At 46.7% G+C, this 25370-nt stretch overlaps 1 protein-coding gene across 1 annotated transcript in view; it reads right to left on the bottom strand.

Moving 5' to 3' along the window:
• Positions 1 to 15084, bottom strand: part of gmds (GDP-mannose 4,6-dehydratase) — a 544463-nt gene extending 529379 nt beyond the window's left edge. Inside the window, exon 1 of the mRNA XM_080202776.1 lies at positions 14804 to 15084. Within this exon, the coding sequence (XP_080058902.1) occupies positions 14804 to 14920 (117 nt within the window). The 5' untranslated portion in view covers positions 14921 to 15084. The remainder of the gene's footprint in view (positions 1 to 14803) is intronic.
• Between the last annotated feature and the right edge of the window lie 10286 nt (positions 15085 to 25370).

Genomic DNA, 25370 nt, shown 5'->3' with positions numbered 1-25370 from the left:
GAGATGGGACTTGTGGAGATTTCAGGAAGAAGGAATTCCTAGAGGGTGCACTGCTGACGGAAGTCAGCTGGAAATGAGAAGACGGAGTACAGCGACTTTCAAAAGATCCTGGAACACTCGCGCTGGTGTGGCAGAAGAAAGTTTGCCGAAAAGTCAGGTGAGCTTAATCTTCAAGGCTACATATCTGAGATAGCCTGCAAAGTATTTTTGTTGTGTTCATTTGTTAATGGGTTAGTAACTTATCTGAATTCGATGTACAAGTCGCCTATAATGCAACATTTAGTCCATGCCTATTTTCATTTAGTGCAGTAAAAGTCTTAAAAGATGAAATCTGGTTGGGCAATTCTTTCCAATGGTCGCTAGGAAAGTCATATATCTTGTCTGGTAGGAATAATGGTAGGAAGGACTATTACTTACGTGGCGAAAAACTGCAGCAGGCGATGGTGCAGAGGGACCTCGGGGTCCTTGTGCATGAGTCGCAAAAACCCAGCCTGCAGGTGCAGCAGGTGGTCAGGAAGGCTAATGGGATGCTGGCCTTCATAGCGAGGGGGATTGAATATAAAAGTAGGGAGGTCTTGCTGCGGCTGTATAGGGCATTGGTGAGGCCGCAGCTGGAGTACTGTGTGCAGTTTTGGTTGCCATACTTACGCAAGGATACTTTGGCCTTGGAGGGAGTGCAGAGGAGGTTTACTAGGCTGATACCGGAGTTGAGGGGGTTGAGCTATGAGGAGAGGCTGAATAAACTAGGCTTGTACTCGTTAGAGTTTAGAAGAATGAGGGGAGATCTCATTGAGACATATAAGATGATGAATGGGATGGATAGGATAGAGGTGGAGAGACTCTTCCCGCTCAGAAAGGACAGTAGGACTAGGGGGCACAGCCTCAAGCTAAAGGGGGGGTGGTTTAGAACGGAGTTGAGGAGGAAGTTCTTCACTCAAAGGGTGGTGAATCTCTGGAATTCTCTGCCCGTTGAGGTGGTGGAGGCTGCCTCGCTAAATATTTTTAAGACAGGGGTTGATGGGTTTTTGATAAGCGAGGGGATTAAGGGTTATGGGGAGAGGGCGGGAATGTGGAACTGAGCCACGACAGATCAGCCATGATCTTATTGAATGGTGGGGCAGGCTCGAAGGGCTAGATGGCCTCCTCCTGCTCCTATTTCTTATGTTCTTATGTTCTCAAGTTATCAGTCTCTACAGGGATTATACCAACAAGGAGCTACTTGACTCCCGCTACTTTAAAGGGTGGAGGTGGTTGGGCAATATCACATTCAGCCTTTAGCAATAGAATTACTGACTTCTTGTTCTCAGCACTAAAATGAACAAAATACTTGTTTGCCAATTATCCATTTTGTTCATACTTGACTGTAATAATTCAGTAACCTCAGACATTCAGATAGTGAGGTGGTAATTACTCTATAGACTAATGTCAAACAAAACATACCACGTCAGCATTAAATTTTACAATTACAGAATGTATTTCCATTACCGTATCTGTCCATCAATAGCATGAGCCTCACTGCCTCAAAAGACATGCCTGAAAGTTAGCAGTGATAAATCTTTTTGCTGTATTTTCAATGCCTTGATTCTTGCAATTCTGACAGCCATATTGCAAGATACAAGTAAGAAAAATAAACAATTGCCAGAAAACACTCATTTGTCCCACCAACATCAGCAAATATTGAGATGAAAATACTAAGTATAGAGTATGGTGGTACTCCCCCACCCCATTTTTACCTTACAGCAGCCCTTTAAACATTTAATTTCCCTTGCCTTCTATCCGGTTTAGAACTTTATTCTTTCTCTGCCTCCATATCTGTTTCTATTCACTTAACATGCTAAAGTTTTCTAGTTTTGATGAAAGGTCATTGATCAGAAATATTAACTGTTTCTCTCTCCACAAATACTGACTGGCCTGATGAGTATTTCTGAACATTTTTTGTTTTTATTCCAGATTTCTAACATATGCAGTATTTAGCATTTGAAGAAATATTTATACTTGCCTGTGTGCTCTGTGGCTTTGTCTCAGGAACCTCACAAGGTTACCTTGTGTTACTCTCTCAATTCTGATTTTGCGCCTCCTGCTCATAAATTTTTGTTGTAGGTGAGGAGGAGGAATGGGGAGGACATGACTGCAGGATCTGGGTGGGGTGGAATGTGATGGTGGGTGCAGCAAGGGTAGGGGAGAAGAACACCATCCTGAACTGAGCTGAAGGAAGAAAATATTTCTAGGTTGAATTGTGGTGAGACAAGGAGAGGAAGTTGGAAGTTGGATGGCATATGCTGTGGCGATAGTGACCGTAACTTGAAAAGGTTTAAGGGAGTTATGGAAAAAGACAAAGATTGACTAGAAATAAAAGGTTCTGAATTAGAGAAAGGTTAATTTTAGGGTGAGACAAGACCCGGCCAAAGTGGACCAGGAGCAGATAATTGTAGGAAAATCCACATCAGAGCATTGTGGTGGTGGTGGTGGTCATTCAAAAAGAAAATACAGAGAGTATAAGGCCAACGTGTTCCTACAAAAGGTAAAGGGCAGGACCAAAAGATCCAGAGAACCCTAGATATCAAAGGAAATACAGGAAAGGATAAAGAAAAAAGGAAGGCTTATGGCAGATACAGGGGGCTGTAAATATTGGATACCCTAGAGGTATATAGGAAGAGAGAGAGTGTGTGTGTGTGTGTGTGTGTGTGTGTGTGAGAGAGAGAGGGGCGGGGGTCCTTAACAATAAGTTCAGAGAGTGAAGAGGAAGCCTGAAGAAACACTGGGCTAAATAGACAAAAATCTCACGATGTTTTATAAGCATATTAAGGATAAGAGGATAACCAAAGAGTAGGAGCCAAAATGATAACCTGTGAGGTATTAAAAGAGTACTTTGTATCAGTGTTCACAATGGAGAAGGACCATACAGGTATAAAAAACAGTGAGAGGGACTGTGATATAATTGAACAGATTAGCATTGAGAGGGAGGAAATGCCTCAGTGGTTTTAGCAGATTAAAAGTGGATAAATCGCCAGGCCTAGATGAGATGAAGTGAGGCAAGTAATTGCAGAGGTTCTGACATTAATTTTCAATTCCTCTCTGGTCACACTTAAGATGCCAGAGGACTAGAGGACAACTAATGTGTACCATTATTCAAGAAGGGAAGCAGGGAATCAGGAAGGCGAATGGGATGCTGGCCTTCATAGCGAGGGGGATTGAATATAAAAGTAGGGAGGTCTTGCTGCAGCTGTATAGGGCATTGGTGAGGCCGCAGCTGGAGTACTGTGTGCAGTTTTGGGCACCGCACCTGCGCAAGGATATTTTGGCCCTGGAGGGAGTGCAGAGGAGGTTTACTAGGCTGATACCAGAGTTGAGGGGATTGAGCTACGAGGAGAGGCTGAATAAACTGGGCTTGTACTCGTCAGAGTTTAGAAGAATGAGGGGAGATCTCATTGAGACGTATAAGATGATGAATGGGATGGATAGGATAGAGGTGGAGAGACTCTTCCCGCTCAAAAAAGACAGTAGGACTAGGGGGCACAGCCTCAAGATAAAGGGGAGGCGGTTTAGAACGGAGTTGAGGAGGAACTTCTTCACTCAAAGGGTGGTGAATCTCTGGAATTCTCTGCCCGTTGAGGTGGTGGAGGCTGCCTCGCTAAATATTTTTAAGAAGCGGGTTGATGGGTTCTTGATAAGAGAGGGGATTAAGGGTTATGGGGAGAGGGCGGGAAAGTGGAACTGAGCCACGACAGATCAGCCATGATCTTACTGAATGGCGGGGCAGGCTCGAAGGGCTAGATGGCCTACTCCTGCTCCTATTTCTTATGTTCTTATGAATAAAACAGGTAATTGCAGCCCAGTGAGTCTAACATCAGTGATAGGAAAATAATTGGAAAAAAAAATCTGAGAAACAGAATTAATCGCCACTTAGAGAAGCAAGGATTAATCAAGGATAGTCAGCATGGCTTTGTCAGGGAGATCGTGTCTAACAAATTTGATTGTATTTTTCAAGGAAGTGACTAGATGTGTCAATGAGGACAGTGCAGTTGATGTCATCTACATAAAGCTTTTGACATGTTACTGCACGGAAGGCTCATCAAGGCAAGAACCCATGGGATCCAGAGCAATTTGGCTAACTGGATCCAAAATTGGCTTAGTGGCAGGAGACAGATATTGCTGGTCAAAGTTGTTTTTGTGATAGGAAGATAGGAAGCCTGTTCCAGTGATGTACCACAGGGGTCAGTGCTGGATCCCTTGCCATTTGTAATGTACATTAATGATCTAGAAGAGAGTGTGGGGAAATTGATCAATGAGCACAGATGACACAAAAATTAGTTGTGTGATATGCAGGAGGAGGAAAACCTTAGATTGCAGGGCAAGATGGGCAGAACGTTGGCAAATGGAATTTAATCCTGGAAAGTGTGAGTAATTGGGAGGCCTAAGAAGGTGAGGGAATACGCAATGGTCAACAGGGCTTTAGGACATTCAGAAGACCTGAGGGACCTTAAGGTGCACATCCACAGGTCCCAGAAGGCAGCAGGACTGATAAAGGTGATTAAAAAGATTAGCCGAGACAGGGAATATAAGAGCAAGGAGGTTATGATGGAGATGTATAAAAGGCTCATTATGCCACAGCTAGAGTACTGTGTGCAGTTCAGGTCACCACACTATAGGAAAGATGCGATCGCACTAGAAAGGGTGTGGAGGGGACTCATTAGGATGTTGCCTGGGCTGCAGCATTTCAGCTATGAAGAGAGGTTGGTTAGGCAGGGAGTGTTTTCCTTAGAGCGGAAAAGGCTGTGGAGATGGTGGTGGTGGTTGGAGGGCGGGGAAGGGAAGGGTCAATCACTAAGGGGCATGAATTTAAAACAAGAAGCAGAAGATTTAAAGGGGATTTGAGGCAAAACATTTTCATCCAGATGGTGGTGGGAACTTGGAACGTGCTGCGAGAAAGATAGAGGCGGAACGCTCACAACATTGAAGAAGCACATAGATGAGCACTTGAAACATCACAGCATACAAGGCCACGGACTAAGTGCTGGAAAATGGGATTAGAATAGATAGGTGCTCTATGGTCGACGCAGACATGTTAGGCCAAATGTTTTCCCCCAGTCTGCATTCATGTAATTGAACTCCAATACTATTACTGCTCTACTAATTTCATATTTCTCAGAAAGTTGCCAACAGATTTGCTCCTCTATCACCTTCTCACTATTTGACAATTTGAAGTAGACACCCAGCTCGATAAATAGCCAGCAATGTTCCTTCACTGTTTCCAAATACAGATTCAGCCTTTCAACCCTCAAGTATATTGTCCCTTCATAGAACTGCAATGCCAGAGTTTCCCAAATTGTGGGTTGTGAGCTCTTGAGACTGCAAATGGTGGTCTTAGAGCAAAGACATAGTTGGGAAAGTCTTGGGATGAGATCCGAACCTCCATGATACATGCGGTCTTTTTTTTTTCCCTGGCACACAGTTTGCTGGAAGAGGAGTGAACAAGCTTCTCATGGGCAGCCTCAGCATCTGCTTTGAGCCCAATTTTTTCTTGTATCTGATTCTTGTACCAGCAAGACTCAGAAACAGCCTGAGCTTACATTGTGGAAGTCCTCAAACAATTATGGTAAATGATTTTGCTGAAAGCTGTTTCACTACTGGGGTCCTGACCATGATTACATTCACCAATATAAGCATCTTGGGTCCGCCGATTATTGTTGTTTACCACGTATAACTGTACTCTTAGATTCAGTGATGGAAAGTAGTCTCACCAGGCCCAGAGACTGAACTCACATTGTCACAAAACTGATGATTTCAAATTCAACCCATCTTCAGATGTCTATACTTCATAATTAAATACTGAAGGTCACTATCCTGTTTCCACTCCCTCCACTCAATGACTTTCATACCCTCCAAAATTTCACTCTGGGGTCACACCAAGCCTAAGACATTAAAATGGGGTCATACCAGGAAAAAGTTTGAGAAGCATCATCTAACGCTTTCCTGGATCAATATTGCAACCCCATCCTCTCCTTTCTTCCCTGCACTATTTCTCCTGAATACCCAGTAGCCACGAATATTTAACACCATTCCTGAGATGTTTCAGTCAGGTCTCCCTTCGATATAGCCATTATTTCATAACGTCACATAGTAACACATGTCTGTAGTTCACCTACCTGGTTTTAACACTCATGTATTTCAGCAACTTGCTAATTTGTTTTTCTTTGTTTCCATTTATTTCCTGCTATTACGACATCATGCCTTGTCCCTCCTACTTACCTTGATCAATCACACCCTCAATTCACACACCTTTGATGGTCTGGTAAGTTCCCACTACAAACCATTACTCACTCTCACTTTGCCACTCCCCTATGTCCAAAGATCACAGACTTGAAAGGTTATGGCACACAATTTTTAACAATCCACTGCACATCTAGTTGAATCACATAAAATTGCTCTTGTTTGCTACAACTGCTCATGATTCCAAGATCATCCTGGAAGGCAAAGATCATCCCCAGATCTTTTACACTGCAGTAAACCATCTTCTAAAAACCCCTACCCCGCCCTCTCCACACACACTTCCAAACAAGTGCAAGGAGTGCATGGACTTTCTTGTCATCAAGCTTGAAACCATCTGATTCACTCGCTGTGTGTGCTATGTTCCTCTCTTCCGTTAACCCACCCGGCCAAACTTCCTCTAAAACTCCTCTAATTCCGAACTCTCATCCATCTTGAGTTGTCTTCCACCTCCTCACGTGCTACTGCCAAGCTCACCCAGCTCCTGTTCCCTTGACCTTGTTCCCTGTGAACTGCTTACCACTCAACTTCCCCTCCTCGTCCCACATTAGCTGATGTTCACAATTCTCTCTTCAGGTATTGCCCTTCTCTGCTTCAAATCTGCTGTCATCAATCCTCTTCCTTAAAGAGCAATTCTATTGGCCCTGATGTCCTTGTAAACAACTGTCATCTCTAACATCCCTTTCCACTCCAAAGTCTTTAAACGTGTTGCTTCCCAAATCCATGTCCAATTTTTCCACAACTACATGTTTGAATTTCTCTGATGAGGTTTCCAACTGTCACAGTACTAAAACAGCTGTTACCAAATCTACAAATGACATCCAATTCAACTGCGACAAAGGCAAATTTTCCCTTTGTCCTTCATAAGAACATAAGGAGTAGGAGCAGAAGTCTGGCTCCTCAAGCCTGCTCTGCCATTCAATAAGATCATGGCTGATCATTTCATGGACTCACTTCCACTTATCCGCCCACTCACCATAACCCTTAATTCCTTTACTGTACAAAAAGGTATCTATCCTTGCCTTAAAAACATTCAATGAGGTAGCATCAACTGCTTCACTGGGCAGGGAATTCCACAAATTCACAACCCTTTGTGTTAAGAAGTTCTTCTTCAACTCAATCCTAAATCTGCTCCCCCTTATTTTGAGGCCATGCCCTCTAGTTCTAGTTTCACCTGTCAGTGGAAACAACTTCTCTGCTTCTATCTTATCTATTCCCTTCATAATCTTACATGTTTCCATAAGATCTCCCCCCAGTCTTCTAAATTCCAATCAGTATAGCTCAGTCTACACTTCTTCACTCAAAGGGTGGTGAATCTCTGGAATTCTCTGCCCGTTGAAGTGGTGGAGGCTGCCTCGCTAAATATTTTTAAGACGCGGGTTGATGGGTTTTTGATAAGAGAGGGGATTAAGGGTTATGGGGAGAGGGCGGGAAGGTGGAACTGAGCCACGACAGATCAGCCATGATCTTATTGAATGGCGGGGCAGGCTCGAAGGGCTAGATGGCCTACTCCTGCTCCTATTTCTTATGTTCTTATGTTCTCTCCTCAAAAGCCAATTCCAGAATCAACCTGGTGAATCTCCTGTGCACCCCCTCCAGTGCCAGTTATATCTGTTCTCAAGTAAGGAGATCAAAACTGTGCACAGTACTCCAGGTGAGGCCTCACCAGTACTTTATACAGCTGCAACACAACTGACACACCATCTTCCCCCAGTGCCTCCTTATGTGTGGGACTGCTCTGACCTGTTTTCGTTCTTAACAATCTAATGGATTGAGTGCATCAATTGCTGTGGTTTCCCTTTCTGCTCTTGCATTATTTCTGATGCTCCCCCCCCCCTCAACAAAAGGATCAATTCTTGACTTCTTCCTATTGCTCATCTACATGCTGCCCATTGGTGATATCATCTGAAAGAGCAGCATTAGCTTTCACACTATGCTGATGACAACCAGTTTTATCTCACTACAAACTCTCAATTCCTCCACTCTTACTAAATTATCAGACTGCTTTTATCCAATATTCAGTACTGGATACACAGAAATTTCCTCCTGTGAAATATAAGAAAGACTGATGCCAATGATTATAGACCCCATTCCAGACTCTATTCCCTGGCCACCAACTCCATCCTTCTCCCTAACAACAGAGATTAAACCAGTCCATTCACAACTTTGGTGTCACAACTAAGGTACATTTCTGACCACAGGGCCTGCATTTTCACTGAAACCATCTAATTCCATTTTTGTAACATCATCCAACTTCACTCACATCTGAGCTTATTTGCTGCTGAAATCCTTAGACATTGAATCCCTACAGTACAGAAAGAGGCCATTCAGCCCATCAAGTCTGTACTGACTACAATCCCACCCAGGCGCTATTCCTGTAACCCCATGCAGTTACCCACTATCCCCTGACATGAGAGTCAATTTAGCCTGGCCAATTAACCTAACCCACATATCATTGGACTGTGGGAGGAAACTGGAACACCCAAAGGAAACCCAGACAGACACAGGGAGAAAGTGCCAACTCCACAAGTGGCCCGGGGCCAGAATTGAACCAAACCCTGGTGCTGTGAGGCAGCAGTGCTAACCACTGTGCTGCCTTAGATGCCTTTGTTACCTCAATTTAATTATTCGAATGCATTCCTGGCTGATCTCTCACAGTATATTCTCCATAAACCTGAGGCATCCTAAAATTCTCTGTCCACATCTTAACCCATAGCAACACTTGTTCCCTAACACCCCTGTTCCCACTGACATCTTCTGGCCAAGCAATAACGTGATTTAAATATTCCCATCCTTGTTTTCAAACCCTTCCATTGCCTCACCACCCCATCCCTGTAATCTCCTCCAGCTCCACAATCCACCAAGATATCAGCACTCATTTAATTCTGGTCTCTTGAGCATCTCTGATTTTAAACACTTCACCATTCATATTGCGCCTTCAATTGCCTCGGCCCTAAGCTCCAAAATTCCTCTGCCAGGCCTGCTGAATCTTTGCATTATTTTCAATTTTTTATTTCTGAAATTCTTACTTGGCACCTGTCCATCTTGCTTTCCTCCTTTAAGACACTCCTCAAAACCCAGTTCACCTTGGCTTTTAGCCAGCCGACATAACATCTCTTAGTGTCAAATTTTGCTTGATAATGTTCCTGTGAAGTTCACTGGGACATTTTATTACCTGAAAAGTGGCTACATATAAATGCAAGTTGCAGCTGTTGATGTATGCTCCTTGCATCTCCCTGGATCCTGCTGCTGCGAAATTTTTAAAATGAAATTGGTTTAAATCCCTTCCCTACAAAGGGCATCAAGCTCTCAAACTGTCATAGTGTAAGATCAAACAAAATGTATGTAACTCACAGGTACAAATTTGATTAACATGCTGCACCCAAGCAAGAGACAGAGATGAAGAGAATGTGGTGTCACAGTGGTTAGCACTGCTGTCACACAGCACCTGGGACGTGGGTTCGAATCAGGCCTTGGGTGGCTGTGTGAAGTTTGCATGTTCTTCTCATGTCTGCATGGGTTGCCTCCAGGTACTCCAGTTTCCCTTCTCAATCAAAAGATGTGCAGGTTAGGTGGATTAACCAAGTGTCCCAAAGTGTATAGATTGGAAGGATGGGGTGGTAAACTATCTAGATGCAAAGTGATGAAACTGCAACAATAATCATCAAAAAACCCTGCAAGTGGACAACTGTTTAAAAAAAAACAAACTGTGCAAATGCAAATTAATGAAATTGCAATAATAGAAACAAAAACCTTGCAAGTGCATAACTGTTTAAAAAAATGCCATCAATCTAAAGGGGTATATTTTTGGGGAGAAGAGGATGCATTGCAAGTTTAGTGATGAGCACATTGTTGGGTTGTTGGCATGTGTCAGTCAGCAGAGTGAGTGAGTGGAGTGAATGAACGAATGAAAGGAATGAATGAGTGAGTGGAGTGAGGGAGGCAGTGAGTGAGTGAGTGGAGTGAGGGAGGCAGTGAGTGAGTGAGTGGAGTGAGGGAGGCAGTGAGTGAGTGAGTGGAGTGAGGGAGGCAGTGAGTGAGTGAGTGGAGTGAGGGAGGCAGTGAGTGAGTGAGTGGAGTGAGGGAGGCAGTGAGTGAGTGAGTGGAGTGAGGGAGGCAGTGAGTGAGTGAGTGGAGTGAGGGAGGCAGTGAGTGAGTGAGTGGAGTGAGGGAGGCAGTGAGTGAGTGAGTGGAGTGAGGGAGGCAGTGAGTGAGTGAGTGGAGTGAGGGAGGCAGTGAGTGAGTGAGTGGAGTGAGGGAGGCAGTGAGTGAGTGAGTGGAGTGAGGGAGGCAGTGAGTGAGTGAGTGGAGTGAGGGAGGCAGTGAGTGAGTGAGTGGAGTGAGGGAGGCAGTGAGTGAGTGAGTGGAGTGAGGGAGGCAGTGAGTGAGTGAGTGGAGTGAGGGAGGCAGTGAGTGAGTGAGTGGAGTGAGGGAGGCAGTGAGTGAGTGAGTGGAGTGAGGGAGGCAGTGAGTGAGTGAGTGGAGTGAGGGAGGCAGTGAGTGAGTGAGTGGAGTGAGGGAGGCAGTGAGTGAGTGAGTGGAGTGAGGGAGGCAGTGAGTGAGTGAGTGGAGTGAGGGAGGCAGTGAGTGAGTGAGTGGAGTGAGGGAGGCAGTGAGTGAGTGAGTGGAGTGAGGGAGGCAGTGAGTGAGTGAGTGGAGTGAGGGAGGCAGTGAGTGAGTGAGTGGAGTGAGGGAGGCAGTGAGTGAGTGAGTGGAGTGAGGGAGGCAGTGAGTGAGTGAGTGGAGTGAGGGAGGCAGTGAGTGAGTGAGTGGAGTGAGGGAGGCAGTGAGTGAGTGAGTGGAGTGAGGGAGGCAGTGAGTGAGTGAGTGGAGTGAGGGAGGCAGTGAGTGAGTGAGTGGAGTGAGGGAGGCAGTGAGTGAGTGAGTGGAGTGAGGGAGGCAGTGAGTGAGTGAGTGGAGTGAGGGAGGCAGTGAGTGAGTGAGTGGAGTGAGGGAGGCAGTGAGTGAGTGAGTGGAGTGAGGGAGGCAGTGAGTGAGTGAGTGGAGTGAGGGAGGCAGTGAGTGAGTGAGTGGAGTGAGGGAGGCAGTGAGTGAGTGAGTGGAGTGAGGGAGGCAGTGAGTGAGTGAGTGGAGTGAGGGAGGCAGTGAGTGAGTGAGTGGAGTGAGGGAGGCAGTGAGTGAGTGAGTGGAGTGAGGGAGGCAGTGAGTGAGTGAGTGGAGTGAGGGAGGCAGTGAGTGAGTGAGTGGAGTGAGGGAGGCAGTGAGTGAGTGAGTGGAGTGAGGGAGGCAGTGAGTGAGTGAGTGGAGTGAGGGAGGCAGTGAGTGAGTGAGTGGAGTGAGGGAGGCAGTGAGTGAGTGAGTGGAGTGAGGGAGGCAGTGAGTGAGTGAGTGGAGTGAGGGAGGCAGTGAGTGAGTGAGTGGAGTGAGGGAGGCAGTGAGTGAGTGAGTGGAGTGAGGGAGGCAGTGAGTGAGTGAGTGGAGTGAGGGAGGCAGTGAGTGAGTGAGTGGAGTGAGGGAGGCAGTGAGTGAGTGAGTGGAGTGAGGGAGGCAGTGAGTGAGTGAGTGGAGTGAGGGAGGCAGTGAGTGAGTGAGTGGAGTGAGGGAGGCAGTGAGTGAGTGAGTGGAGTGAGGGAGGCAGTGAGTGAGTGAGTGGAGTGAGGGAGGCAGTGAGTGAGTGAGTGGAGTGAGGGAGGCAGTGAGTGAGTGAGTGGAGTGAGGGAGGCAGTGAGTGAGTGAGTGGAGTGAGGGAGGCAGTGAGTGAGTGAGTGGAGTGAGGGAGGCAGTGAGTGAGTGAGTGGAGTGAGGGAGGCAGTGAGTGAGTGAGTGGAGTGAGGGAGGCAGTGAGTGAGTGAGTGGAGTGAGGGAGGCAGTGAGTGAGTGAGTGGAGTGAGGGAGGCAGTGAGTGAGTGAGTGGAGTGAGGGAGGCAGTGAGTGAGTGAGTGGAGTGAGGGAGGCAGTGAGTGAGTGAGTGGAGTGAGGGAGGCAGTGAGTGAGTGAGTGGAGTGAGGGAGGCAGTGAGTGAGTGAGTGGAGTGAGGGAGGCAGTGAGTGAGTGAGTGGAGTGAGGGAGGCAGTGAGTGAGTGAGTGGAGTGAGGGAGGCAGTGAGTGAGTGAGTGGAGTGAGGGAGGCAGTGAGTGAGTGAGTGGAGTGAGGGAGGCAGTGAGTGAGTGAGTGGAGTGAGGGAGGCAGTGAGTGAGTGAGTGGAGTGAGGGAGGCAGTGAGTGAGTGAGTGGAGTGAGGGAGGCAGTGAGTGAGTGAGTGGAGTGAGGGAGGCAGTGAGTGAGTGAGTGGAGTGAGGGAGGCAGTGAGTGAGTGAGTGGAGTGAGGGAGGCAGTGAGTGAGTGAGTGGAGTGAGGGAGGCAGTGAGTGAGTGAGTGGAGTGAGGGAGGCAGTGAGTGAGTGAGTGGAGTGAGGGAGGCAGTGAGTGAGTGAGTGGAGTGAGGGAGGCAGTGAGTGAGTGGAGTGAGGGAGGCAGAGTGAGTGAGTGGAGTGAGGGAGGCAGTGAGTGAGTGAGTGGAGTGAGGGAGGCAGTGAGTGAGTGAGTAGAGTGAGGGGGAGGCAGTGAGTGAGTGAGTGGAGTGAGGGAGGCAGTGAGTGAGTGAGTGGAGTGAGGGAGGCAGTGAGTGAGTGAGTGGAGTGAGGGAGGCAGTGAGTGAGTGAGTGGAGTGAGGGAGGCAGTGAGTGAGTGAGTGGAGTGAGGGAGGCAGTGAGTGAGTGAGTGGAGTGAGTGAGGCAGTGAGTGAGTGGAGAGGGAGGCAGTGAGTGAGTGGAGTGAGGGAGGCAGTGAGTGAGTGGAGTGAGGGAGGCAGTGACTGACTGAGTGAGTGAGTGGAGTGAGGGAGGCAGTGACTGACTGAGTGAGTGAGTGGAGTGAGGGAGGCAGTGACTGACTGAGTGAGTGAGTGGAGTGAGGGAGGCAGTGACTGACTGAGTGAGTGAGTGGAGTGAGGGAGGCAGTGACTGACTGAGTGAGTGAGTGGAGTGAGGGAGGCAGTGACTGAGTGAGTGGAGTGAGGGGGAGGCAGTGACTGAGTGAGTAGAGTGAGGGGGAGGCAGTGAGTGAGTGGAGTGAGGGAGGCAGTGAGTGAGTGGAGTGAGGGAGGCAGTGAGTGAGTGGAGTGAGTGAGGCAGTGAGTGAGTGGAGAGGGAGGCAGTGAGTGAGTGGAGTGAGGGAGGCAGAGTGAGTGGAGTGAGGGAGGCAGTGAGTGAGTGAGTGGAGTGAGGGAGGCAGTGAGTGAGTGAGTGGAGTGAGGGAGGCAGTGAGTGAGTGAGTGGAGTGAGGGAGGCAGTGAGTGAGTGAGTGGAGTGAGGGAGGCAGTGAGTGAGTGAGTGGAGTGAGGGAGGCAGTGAGTGAGTGGAGTGAGGGAGGCAGTGAGTGAGTGGAGTGAGGGAGGCAGTGAGTGAGTGGAGTGAGTGAGGCAGTGAGTGAGTGAAGTGAGTGAGGCAGTGAGTGAGTGAGTGGAGTGAGGGAGGCAGTGAGTGAGTGGAGTGAGGGAGTTAGTGAGTGAGTGAGTGGAGTGAGGGAGGCAGTGAGTGAGTGAGTGGAGTGAGGGAGGCAGTGAGTGAGTGAGTGGAGTGAGGGAGGCAGTGAGTGAGTGGAGTGAGGGAGGCAGTGAGTGAGTGGAGTGAGGGAGGCAGTGAGTGAGTGAGTGGAGTGAGTGAGGCAGTGAGTGAGTGGAGTGAGTGAGGCAGTGAGTGAGTGGAGTGAGTGAGGCAGTGAGTGAGTGGAGTGAGTGAGTGGAGTGAGTGAGGCAGTGAGTGAGTGGAGTGAGGGAGGCAGTGAGTGAGTGGAGTGAGGGAGGCAGTGAGTGAGTGGAGTGAGTGAGGCAGTGAGTGAGTGAAGTGAGTGAGGCAGTGAGTGAGTGAGTGGAGTGAGGGAGGCAGTGAGTGAGTGGAGTGAGGGAGTTAGTGAGTGAGTGAGTGGAGTGAGGGAGGCAGTGAGTGAGTGAGTGGAGTGAGGGAGGCAGTGAGTGAGTGAGTGGAGTGAGGGAGGCAGTGAGTGAGTGAGTGGAGTGAGGGAGGCAGTGAGTGAGTGAGTGGAGTGAGGGAGGCAGTGAGTGAGTGGAGTGAGGGAGGCAGTGAGTGAGTGGAGTGAGTGAGGCAGTGAGTGAGTGAAGTGAGTGAGGCAGTGAGTGAGTGAGTGGAGTGAGGGAGGCAGTGAGTGAGTGGAGTGAGGGAGGCAGTGAGTGAGTGAGTGGAGTGAGGGAGGCAGTGAGTGAGTGAGTGGAGTGAGGGAGGCAGTGAGTGAGTGAGTGGAGTGAGTGAGGCAGTGAGTGAGTGAGTGGAGTGAGTGAGGCAGTGAGTGAGTGAGTGAGGCAGTGAGTGAGTGAGTGAGTGGAGTGAGTGAGGCCGTGAGTGAGTGGAGTGAGTGAGTGAGTGGAGTGAGTGAGGCAGTGAGTGAGTGGAGTGAGTGAGGCAGTGAGTGAGTGGAGTGAGTGAGGCAGTGAGTGAGTGAGTGAGTGGAGTGAGGGAGGCAGTGAGTGAGTGAGTGGAGTGAGGGAGGGAAGCAGTGAGTGAGTGGAGTGAGTGAGGGAGGCAGTGAGTGAGTGGAGTGAGTGAGGGAGGCAGTGAGTACCTGTCCAGTGATGCCGGTGATGATGGCCACTTTCCTCTTGCCTTCAGCACCTCCAGCTGATGAGGCCGGGCTGTCACCGCCCTCCGCCTCCGCCGCCTCGCGCTTCACATCATTCATCGCTGCCAGTTTGGAGAGTCCCCGGGGGCCGCCGCCAACCCTTCTTACTTCACCTCGCTCCAAAAGACACCTCACGTCCTCCTCGCTGGAGATCAAGTGCACTCACACTTCCGCGTTGCTGTGAGGAAGCCGCCACCTCCGGGGGCCGGACACTCGCTGCCACCCTGTCTGCAAACTGCAGCACCGCCCCTAGCAACTGCTGCTGCGCCTGCGCCGCCCCTAGCAACTGCCCCGCCCCCTCCTGCTGCGCCTGCGCCGCTGCTGTAGCTGCCTCTTGGCTCTCCCCTTCTTTCTTCCAGCAACAGCGCTACCAGCAGCGCTGGAGTTATGTGGACGGCAGCTGTGGAGAGAGAATAGAACCAATGTTGAAATGCCTGACCTGCTGAGACTTTCCAGCATTTTCTGTTTTTGCATTAAGAACATAAGAAATAGGAGCAGGAGTAGGCCATCTGGCCCTTCGAGCCTGCCCCGCCATTCAATAAGATCATGGCTGATCTGTCGTGGCTCAGTTCCACTTTCCCGCCCTCTCCCCATAACCCTTAATCCCCTCTCTTATCAAAAACCCATCAACCCGCTTCTTAAAAATATTTAGCGAGGCAGCCTCCACCACTTCAACGGGCAGAGAATTCCAGAGATTCACCACCCTTTGAGTGAAGAAGTTCCTCCTCAACTCCGTTCTGAACCGCCCCCCCTTTATCTTGAGGCTGTGCCCCCTAGTCCTACTGTCTTTTTTGAGCGGGAAGAGTCTTTCCACCTCTATCCTATCCATCCCATTCATCATCTTATACGTCTCAATGAGATCTCCCCTCATTCTTCTAAACTCTAACGAGTACAAGCCTAGTTTATTCAGCCTCTCCTCATAGCTCAACCCCCTCAACTCCGGTATCAGCCTAGTAAACCTCCTCTGCACTCCCTCCAAGGCCAAAATATCCTTGCGCAGGTGCGGCGCCCAAAACTGCACACAGTACTCCAGCTGCGGCCTCACCAATGCCCTATACAGCTGCAGCAAGACCTCCCTACTTTTATATTCAATCCCCCTCGCTATGAAGGCCAGCATCCCATTCGCCTTCCTGACCACCTGCTGCACCTGCAGGCTGGGTTTTTGCGACTCATGCACAAGGACCCCGAGGTCCCTCTGCACCGTCGCCTGCTGCAGTTTTTCGCCCCGTAAGTAATAGTCCTTCCTACCATTCTTCCTACCAAAGTGGACCACCTCACACTTGCCAACATTAAATTCCATTTGCCATTTCCTGGCCCATTCGCCCAGCCTATCTAGATCCTTCTGCAGACTCTCCACACCCTCCGCACAATTTGCCTTTCCCCCAATCTTGGTGTCATCAGCAAATTTCGACACCCTACACTCGGTTCCCTCCTCCAGATCATCTATATAAATGGTAAATAGCTGAGGCCCCAGCACCGACCCCTGGGGCACCCCACTAGTCACCAACCGCCAATCCGAATAGCACCCATTGACCCCCACTCTCTGTCTCCTATTTGACAACCAATCCTCTATCCACGCTAACACCCTACCCCCAACTCCATGTCCTCTGACCTTCTGCAGTAACCTCTTGTGAGGTACCTTATCAAACGCCTTCTGAAAATCCAGAAAGACCACATCCACCGGCTCTCCTCTATCCACCGCCCTAGACACATCCTCATAGAACTCCAGTAAATTTGTCAGACACGACTTCCCTTTAATGAAACCGTGTTGCGTCTGCCCTATCAAGCAATTCCCTTCAAGATGCCTCGCAATTTCCTCCTTAATGACGGATTCTAACATTTTACCTACCACAGACGTTAAACTAACCGGCCTGTAATTCCCCGCCTTTTGCCTGGCACCCTTCTTAAACAACGGCGTAACATTAGCCGTTTTCCAATCCTCCGGCACTTCCCCGGAATCCAGCGACGTCTGGAAAATAACCACCAAGGCATCCACTATCACCTCCGCCATTTCTTTCAGAACCCTCGGATGCATTCCATCCGGTCCTGGGGACTTGTCCACAATCAGCCCCTCCAGTCTGTCGCGCACCACCTCTCTAGTAACAGTAATGTCATTAAGACCCTCCAGTCCTACCACCTTTCCATCGCTAACACCCGGCAAATTATTCACGTCCTCCTCCGTGAAGACAGAAACAAAAAAGTTATTCAAGACCTTAGCCATATCCCCATCCCCTACCACTAGGTCCCCTTTCTCATCCGCTAAGGGACCAACGTTCACCCTAGCCAGCCTCTTCCTTTTTATATATTTATAAAAACTCTTGCTATCCTTTTTTATATTAAGCGCTAGCCCAGCTTCATAGCTTCTTCTACCCTCCTTTATCAACTTTTTTGTCAATCTTTGTTGACATTTAAACCTTTCCCAATCCTCTTCTCGCCCACTGCTCTTAGCTACTCTAAATTCCTCCGCTTTTAATTTAACACTTTCCTTCACCTCCTTCGTTATCCACGGCTTATTACCTCTCTTCCTACTGTCCTTTTTAACCATCGGAATAAATTTCTGCTGAGCACCAAGAAAGATCTCCTTAAAGATCCTCCACTGCTCCTCAGCAGACCTACCTTCCAACGCGCTCCCCCCCAAATTTCCATTGTAACAAGTCTCACAACACCAGGTCATCTAGATGAAAAGTGATAAAAACACCACATTTCCATTGATGCTTTCTGTTCCAGGTGCACAACACCATTTTTGCATTGATGAAGCCCTGATTTAATGTAACTGCCTATCATGCATCAGACCATGCCAGAATGGAGGCCAGGAGTGGGGACATTTGTAAAATGGAGAAGGGGTAAAATAGGTTGAGCAGGTTTCACAATTCCCACCTCATCACCTCCATCATTCTCCCTACCTCCACTTCCATGGCTGCTAGCATTTGCTATGTCAACTCATGGCTCTTCCATGTCCAGTCACTCCATTTACACTATGTTAAGAACCAATGAATTCTATAGCAACAATTGCATATGGACTGAACAAAATAAAATACCCAATCATAATTTTTTGAAAAAAAATTGGCATTCTGACAACCGCATAAAATGTCAATATCAAACAGCTTGTGGTGCTAATAAATAAACTTTAAACTTTAGATAACAAGGTGGACATTACTGCCTGGAATAAGATTCAATTGAAGTGCATTTGGATTTTGCAATATATTTTAAGAAGCGGTTAACCCTATTTTAAGAATCTCCCTGATGCAATGTTGATCCTTGAGTAAATTAGCTAGTTAAAATGCTTCAGGAAAGTGTATTCCTTAATATAAGAACATAAGAACATAAGAAATAGGAGCAGGAGTAGGCCATCTAGCCCTTCGAGCCTGCCCCGCCATTCAATAAGATCATGGCTGATCTGTCGTGGCTCAGTTCCACTTTCCCGCCCTCTCCCCATAACCCTTAATCCCCTCTCTTATCAAGAACCCATCAACCTGCTTCTTAAAAATATTTAGCGAGGCAGCCTCCACCACTTCAACGGGCAGAGAATTCCAGAGATTCACCACCCTTTGAGTGAAGAAGTTCCTCCTCAACTCCGTTCTAAACCGCCTCCCCTTTATCTTGAGGCTGTGCCCCCTAGTCCTACTGTCTTTTTTGAGCGGGAAGAGTCTCTCCACCTCTATCCTATCCATCCCATTCATCATCTTATACGTCTCAATGAGATCTCCCCTCATTCTTCTAAACTCTAACGAGTACAAGCCTAGTTTATTCAGCCTCTCCTCATAGCTCAATCCCCTCAACTCCGGTATCAGCCTAGTAAACCTCCTTTGCACTCCCTCCAGGGCCAAAATATCCTTGCGTAAGTACGGCGCCCAAAACTGCACACAGTACTCCAGCTGCGGCCTCACCAATGCCCTATACAGCTGCAGCAAGACCTCCCTACTTTTATATTCAATCCCCCTCGCTATGAAGGCCAGCATCCCATTCGCCTTCCTGACCACCTGCTGCACCTGCAAGCTGGGTTTTTGCGACTCATGCACAAGGACCCCGAGGTCCCTCTGCACCGTCGCCTGCTGCAGTTTTTCGCCACGTAAGTAATAGTCCTTCCTACCATTCTTCCTACCAAAGTGGACCACCTCACACTTGCCAACATTAAATTCCATTTGCCATTTCCTGGCCCATTCGCCCAGCCTATCTAGATCCTTCTGCAGACTCTCCACACCCTCCGCACAATTTGCCTTTCCCCCAATCTTGGTGTCATCAGCAAATTTCGACACCCTGCACTCGGTTCCCTCCTCCAGATCATCTATATAAATGGTAAATAGCTGAGGCCCCAGCACCGACCCCTGGGGCACCCCACTAGTCACCAACCGCCAATCCGAATAGCACCCATTGACCCCCACTCTCTGCCTCCTATTTGACAACCAATCCTCTATCCACGCTAACACCCTACCCCCAACTCCATGTCCCCTGACCTTCTGCAATAACCTCTTGTGAGGTACCTTGTCAAACGCCTTCTGAAAATCCAGAAAGACCACATCATATAACTTATGCAAGCCTCCTGTAATGTTAATCCCAGTTTTGAGAGTCTCCCTGATGCAATGTTGATCCTTGTGCAACTTGGTTAATTCAAATGCTTGAGGATATGACATATACAAGCCTCCTGTAAGTTGATGTGAACAATCTCTCCGGTAGGTATCACAGAATCCAGTGCAGGTTGAAAGTATGGAATCATGTTCACTATCACTGATTCTTTTAGCTTGATTCTTAACTGAAGTTATTTTTGAAGCTTTGATGTATGCAAATGTGGAACAGTCAGGTTACAAATAGAATTCAAACCCAGCCCTCCCCCCTTCCCCCCTCCTCTTTCCCCTCCTTTCCCCCTCCTCTTTCCCCTCCTTCTCTTTCCCCTCCTTCCCCTCCTTCTCCCCTCTCTCCTTCTCCCTTTTCCCCTTCTCTTCTTTATCCCTCCCCTTTCCCCTCCATTTTCCCCTCCCCTTTCCCCTCCATTTTCCTCTCCCTTCCTTTCCCTCTCCCTTTCCCCCTTTCCCCCTCCTCTTTCCCCTCCTTCCTTTTCCCTTCCCCCTTTATCCCTCCCCCTTCACCCTCCATTTCCCTCACTTCTCCTTTTCCCTCTCTCCTCCTTTTCCTGCTCCCTCTCCTACTCCCTTGCTCGCCCTCCCCTTCTCCTCCTTATCCCTCTTCATATTCCTCCTTCACCTCCTTGTTTAGAGACAAAAGAACCGTTGTGTTCATGTATAAAAATACTTTATGGATTGTTGTTAGAAAAATATATATTTTGTATAAAACTTGAAAAGATGAGGCAATTAAACATGTCAGTGCAGCTGCTAAAGTAAAATATTTACTTCAATGTTAACATGGTTACAAAGTTTTGTGGTGATAACATTATTTTTGTTAATAAATATTTTCCTATAAACTACAAAATTCTACTAATGCTTTATTGAAACAAAACAAAACGTTTAAACATGAAATTATACAAATACTTTATTGAAACATGCAAAGCAGTTAAATATGAGAATTGTAAATGAAGTAAGGAAGGCAGAAGAATACTAATGATAAACACATCTAGATTTTTCATCGTCCAAAATGTGAACTCTCCTTTGACCACTTGCATGCAGGTATCCAAATCATGGTCCAAGAAGTTTTGACCTCTCATCTTCCTAATTAAATTTTGAGTTTCCATATTCTAAATTAAAACTCATGAACACTTATATAACTTCCATAATAACATAATGCACAGTTAAATAGTTTCCCTGGTTTGAGATATTCTGGAAAGGGTCTAGAGGACATTCACAAGAATGATCCCTGGAATGAAGAGCTTGACATATGAGGAATGGTTGAGGACCCTGGGTTTGTACTCATTGGAGTTTAGAAGGATGAGGGGGGATCTTATTGAAATTTACAGGATACTCTAAGGCCTGGATAGAGTGGACGTGGAGAGGATATTTCCACTGGTAGGAAAATCTAGAACGAAAGGGCACAGTCTCAGGCTAAAGGGAACATCCTTTAAAACAGAGATGAGGATGAATTTTTTCAGCCAGAGCATGGTGAATCTGTGGAACTCTGCCTCAGAAGGCTGTGGAGGTCAGGTCATTGAGTGTCTTTAAGATAGAGATAGATAGGTTCTTGATTAATAAGGGGATCAAGGGTTATGGGGAGAAGGCAGAAGAATGGGGATGAGAAAAATATCAGCCATGATTGAATGGGGGAGCAGACTCGATCAGCCGAGTGGCCTAATTCTGCTTCTATGTCTTATGGTCTAAATTAAAACATACGAGAACTTATAAGCATGATGTGGAAATGCTGGCACAGAAAGAAGTCTCACAATACTAGGTCTACTCACTTGATGAGGGAGCAGCATTCCGAAAGCTCGTGATTCCAAATAATCTGTTGGACTTTAACCTGGTGAGACTTCTTACTTATAAGCATGCCACACGTAAAGTTATATAATAATATAATGTAGCCTTAAATGTTAGTTTCCCGAATTTAAAACAAGTAACAAAACCTATTTATGCTTGAAATAATACTCATCTTCAATCACAAAAAAAACTTTTTAAATGAGACAATAACAATGGCATTAACTACTTAAAATAAATAGTTCAAAAATTTTAAAAGCTTCAACATGCCTTTTATAATAGTAGAGAAATTCTTCTCTGTTTTCAGTGTAAAACTGCTAGTTCCAAATTGGACTTCATTAGGCGTTTTCAGTTTGGCCACATCACAAGGGGGCATGGTTCATGTTCACCTGCGTCACGCTGGAATCTGCAGAGGTGGTTCTGCTGAAGACCAAATGCTGCTATTCTCATGGGGAATTCCGGCACAATTTTTCAGGGCAGGTTAGCGCCCAAAAATTTATTGTATTTCATAGAATCCCTATCGTGCAAAAGGAGGCCATTCGGCCCATCAAGCCTGCACCAACAATGATCCCATCCAGGCCCAGGAATACCCTGAGGAAACTCATGCAGACACGGGGAGAACATGTAAACTCCACACAGACAGTGACCCAATAAGGGAAGAATCAAACCCGGGTCCCTGGCACTGTGAGGCAGCAGTGTTAACCACTGCACCACTATGCAACACTATTCCTGGTGGACGACAGCTGTCCATCGGCGATCGGATGTTATGGACCATTGGGGTTTGTGGAAGTTGCTGTCCAAAATTAGTTGCTGCATTTGCTATAGTGCAGCAGTGTCTATACTTCAAAAATGCTTCACAAGAATTTATGAACTAGGAGTATAAACCATTTGGTTCCTCAAACCTGCTCTATCATACAGTAACTTAATAGCAGATTGGATTGGGGCTTAAACTCCACTTTCCTATCTGTCTAAATTATCTTGCTCTTTAGAAGGGTCAATAGACTCAAAACATTAACTGTGTTTCTCTCTCCACAAATGCTGTCAGGTCTGCTGAGTTAATCTAGGAGCTTCTATTTTTATTTCATATAACCCTTAACCCCCTTGTAAATTACAAAAAAAACCTGTCTATTGCAGCCTTGAATGACACAACCAGCAATGCTCTCTGAGGGAGTGAAACAACTCTCTGAGAGAAGTTTCTTCTCATCTCCATTTTTAATGGGAGACCACTTATTTTGAAACTGTGTCCCCCTAGATCCAGAATTACTTATAATGGAAATATCTTCTCAGCATCAACTCTGCCAAGACATCTCAAAGTGTTATATTCAACATGATTATCTGGCATTCTTCTGAATGTCAATGAGGATCGGCCCAACCTGTGTAACCTTTCCTCACAAGACAACACCTCATCCTAGGAATCAACCTCATAAACCTTTCTGAACTGCCTCCAATGGAAGTGTATCCCTCCTTAAATAGAGAGACAAAAACTGTATGCAGTACTCCAGGCCAATGCTCTGTGCAGTTATACCAAGACTTCCCTATTTTTATATTCCACCTCCGTGCAACAAAGTTCATTTGCCTTCCTCATTGCTTACTGTACGTGCACGCTAACATTGGGATTCATGTATGAGGACACTTAGATTCCTCTGTACCGTGGCATCCTGCATTCTCTCTCCATTTGAATAATAGTCTGCTTTTTTGTTCTTCCTACCAAAGTGGACATCCTCACATTTTACTCAGTCTGCCAGATTTTTACCTAATGCACTTAATGCATTATATCCTTTTGCACACTCATTGTGCTTTCCTCACAACTTGCTTCCCTCCATTCTTTGTATTGTCAGGAAATTTGGCGATAGTTCTTCCCTTCATTCAATAAATGAATATAGAGTGTAAATAGTTGACGCCCCAGCAGTGATTCCTGTGGCATCCGACCAGTTATTAGTAAAAGTAACAGGGTTGTTGCAGTGGGAGATTTTAACTTCCCTTATACTGACTGGGGCTCAGTGCTAGGAGCGTGGATAGTGCAGAGTTTGTAAGGAGCATCCAGAAGGGCTTCCTGAAACAGTATGTAGATGGTCCAACTAGGAAAGGGGTCATATTGGACTGGTACTGGGGAATGAACCTGGCCAGGTGGTCGATGTTTCAGTAGGGGAGCAGTTCGGGAACAGTGACCACAATTCAGTAAGCTTTAAAGATAAGTGTAGTCTTCAAGTTAAAGTGCTAAATTGAAGGAAGGCTAATTACAATAGACAGGAACTGAAGAATGTAGATTGGGGGCGGATGTTTGAGGGCAAATCAACATCTAGCATGTGGGACGCTTTCAAGTGTAAGTTGACAGGGATTCAGGACTGGCACGTTCCTATAAGGATGAAGGATAAATATGGCAAGTTTTGGAAACGTTGGATAATGAGAGATATTGTGAGCTATTCAAAGAGACAAAGGAAGCATTTATCAAAGCTAGGAGGCTGGGAACACACAAAACAAGTATGGAATACAAGCAAAATAGAAAGAAACTTAAGCATGGAGTAAGGAGGGCTAAAAGAGGCCACGGAAAAGCATTGGCTAGCAGGATTAAGGAAAATCTCAAGGCTTTTTATGCATATATAAAGAGCAAGAGGGTAGCCACAGAGAGGTTAGCCCACTAAAGGACAAGGGAAGGAATCTATGCATGGAGCCAGAGGAAATGGGCAAGGTATTAAATGAGTACTTTGAGTCAGTATTCATCAAAGAGAAGGACTTGGTGGATGATTAGTCTGGGAAAAGGTGTGTAGATAGTTCGAATCATGTTGAGATTAAAAAGGAGGAGGTATCGGGGTTCTTGAGAAACATTAAAGTAGATAATCCCCAGAGTCTAATGGGATGTACCCCAGAATACTGAGAGAGACAAGGGAGGAAATTTCTGGGGCCTTGAGAGAAATCTTTGTATTCTCACTGGCTACAAAGGATTGAAGAATAGCCGATGTTTGCATTTGTTTAAGAAGAGTAGCAAGAATAATCCAGGTAATTACAGGCTGGTGAGCCTTAAATCAATGGGTAGGGAAATTATTGAACAGGATTCTTCGAGACAGGATATATTCCCACTTGGAAATAAGTGGACGTATTAGTGAGAAGCCAACATGGTTTTATGAAGGGAAGGTCGTTCTCACTAACTTGTTCAAGGTTTTTCAAGGAAGTGACAAAGATGATTGATGAGGGGAGAGCAGTGGATGTTGTCTAGATGGACTTCAGTAAGGCCTTTGACAAGGTCCCTCATGGACTGGTGCAGAAGGTGAAGTCGCATGGGATCAGAGGTGAGCTAGCAAGGTGGATACAAAATTGGCTGGATTAAAGAAGTCAAAGGGTAGCAGTGGAAGAGTGCGCTTCTGAATGGAGGGTTGTGACAAGTGATGCTCCTCAAGGATCGGTGCTTGGACCTTTGCCATTTGTAATATATATGAATAATTTGGAGGAAAATGTAACGGGTTTGATTAATAAGTTTGTGGACGACACAAAAGTTGATGGATTTACGGATAACGATGAGGACAATCAGAGGATACAGCAGGATATCGATCAGTTGGAAACTTGGGCAGAGAGATGGCAGATGGAGTTTAATCCGGACGAATGTGAGGTAATGCATTTTGGAAGGTCTAATACAGATAGGAAGTTTCAGTAAATGGCAGAACCCTTAAGAGTATTGATGGGTAGAGAGATCTGGATGTACAGGTACGCAGATAACTGATCTGATAATAAATAAATCAAATTCAAGCAACCTCCCTGTGAATCATAGAATCCTACATTGCAGGAGGAGATAATTTGGCCCATTGAATCTGCACCGACCACAATCCCACCCAGGCCCTATCCCCATAACTCCATGCATTTACCCTAGCTAGTCCTCCTGGCACTAAGGGGCAATTTAACACGGCCAATCCACATAACCTGCACATCTTTGGACTGAAGGAGGAAACTTCAGCACTCAGAGGAAACCCACACAGATACGGGGAGAATGTGCAAACTCCACACAGACAGTGACCCAAGTCGGTAATCAAACCTGGGTCCCTGGCACTGAGAGGCAGCAGTGCTAACTAATGTGTCACTGTGGAGAGAAGCAAAGATTTAAGACCAACATTCTTTCATTAGAAGAAGAGGACGAGGCAGGTGAGGTTGGTGAGCAAACTGCA

Source organism: Carcharhinus amblyrhynchos, chromosome 2 (assembly GCF_965287045.1).
Source record: "Carcharhinus amblyrhynchos chromosome 2, sCarAmb.v2.hapA, whole genome shotgun sequence".
NCBI classification, from domain to species: domain Eukaryota; kingdom Metazoa; phylum Chordata; class Chondrichthyes; order Carcharhiniformes; family Carcharhinidae; genus Carcharhinus; species Carcharhinus amblyrhynchos.
The sequence above is the reverse complement of the archived record's forward strand: the minus strand, read 5'-3'. Positions and strand labels throughout refer to the sequence as shown.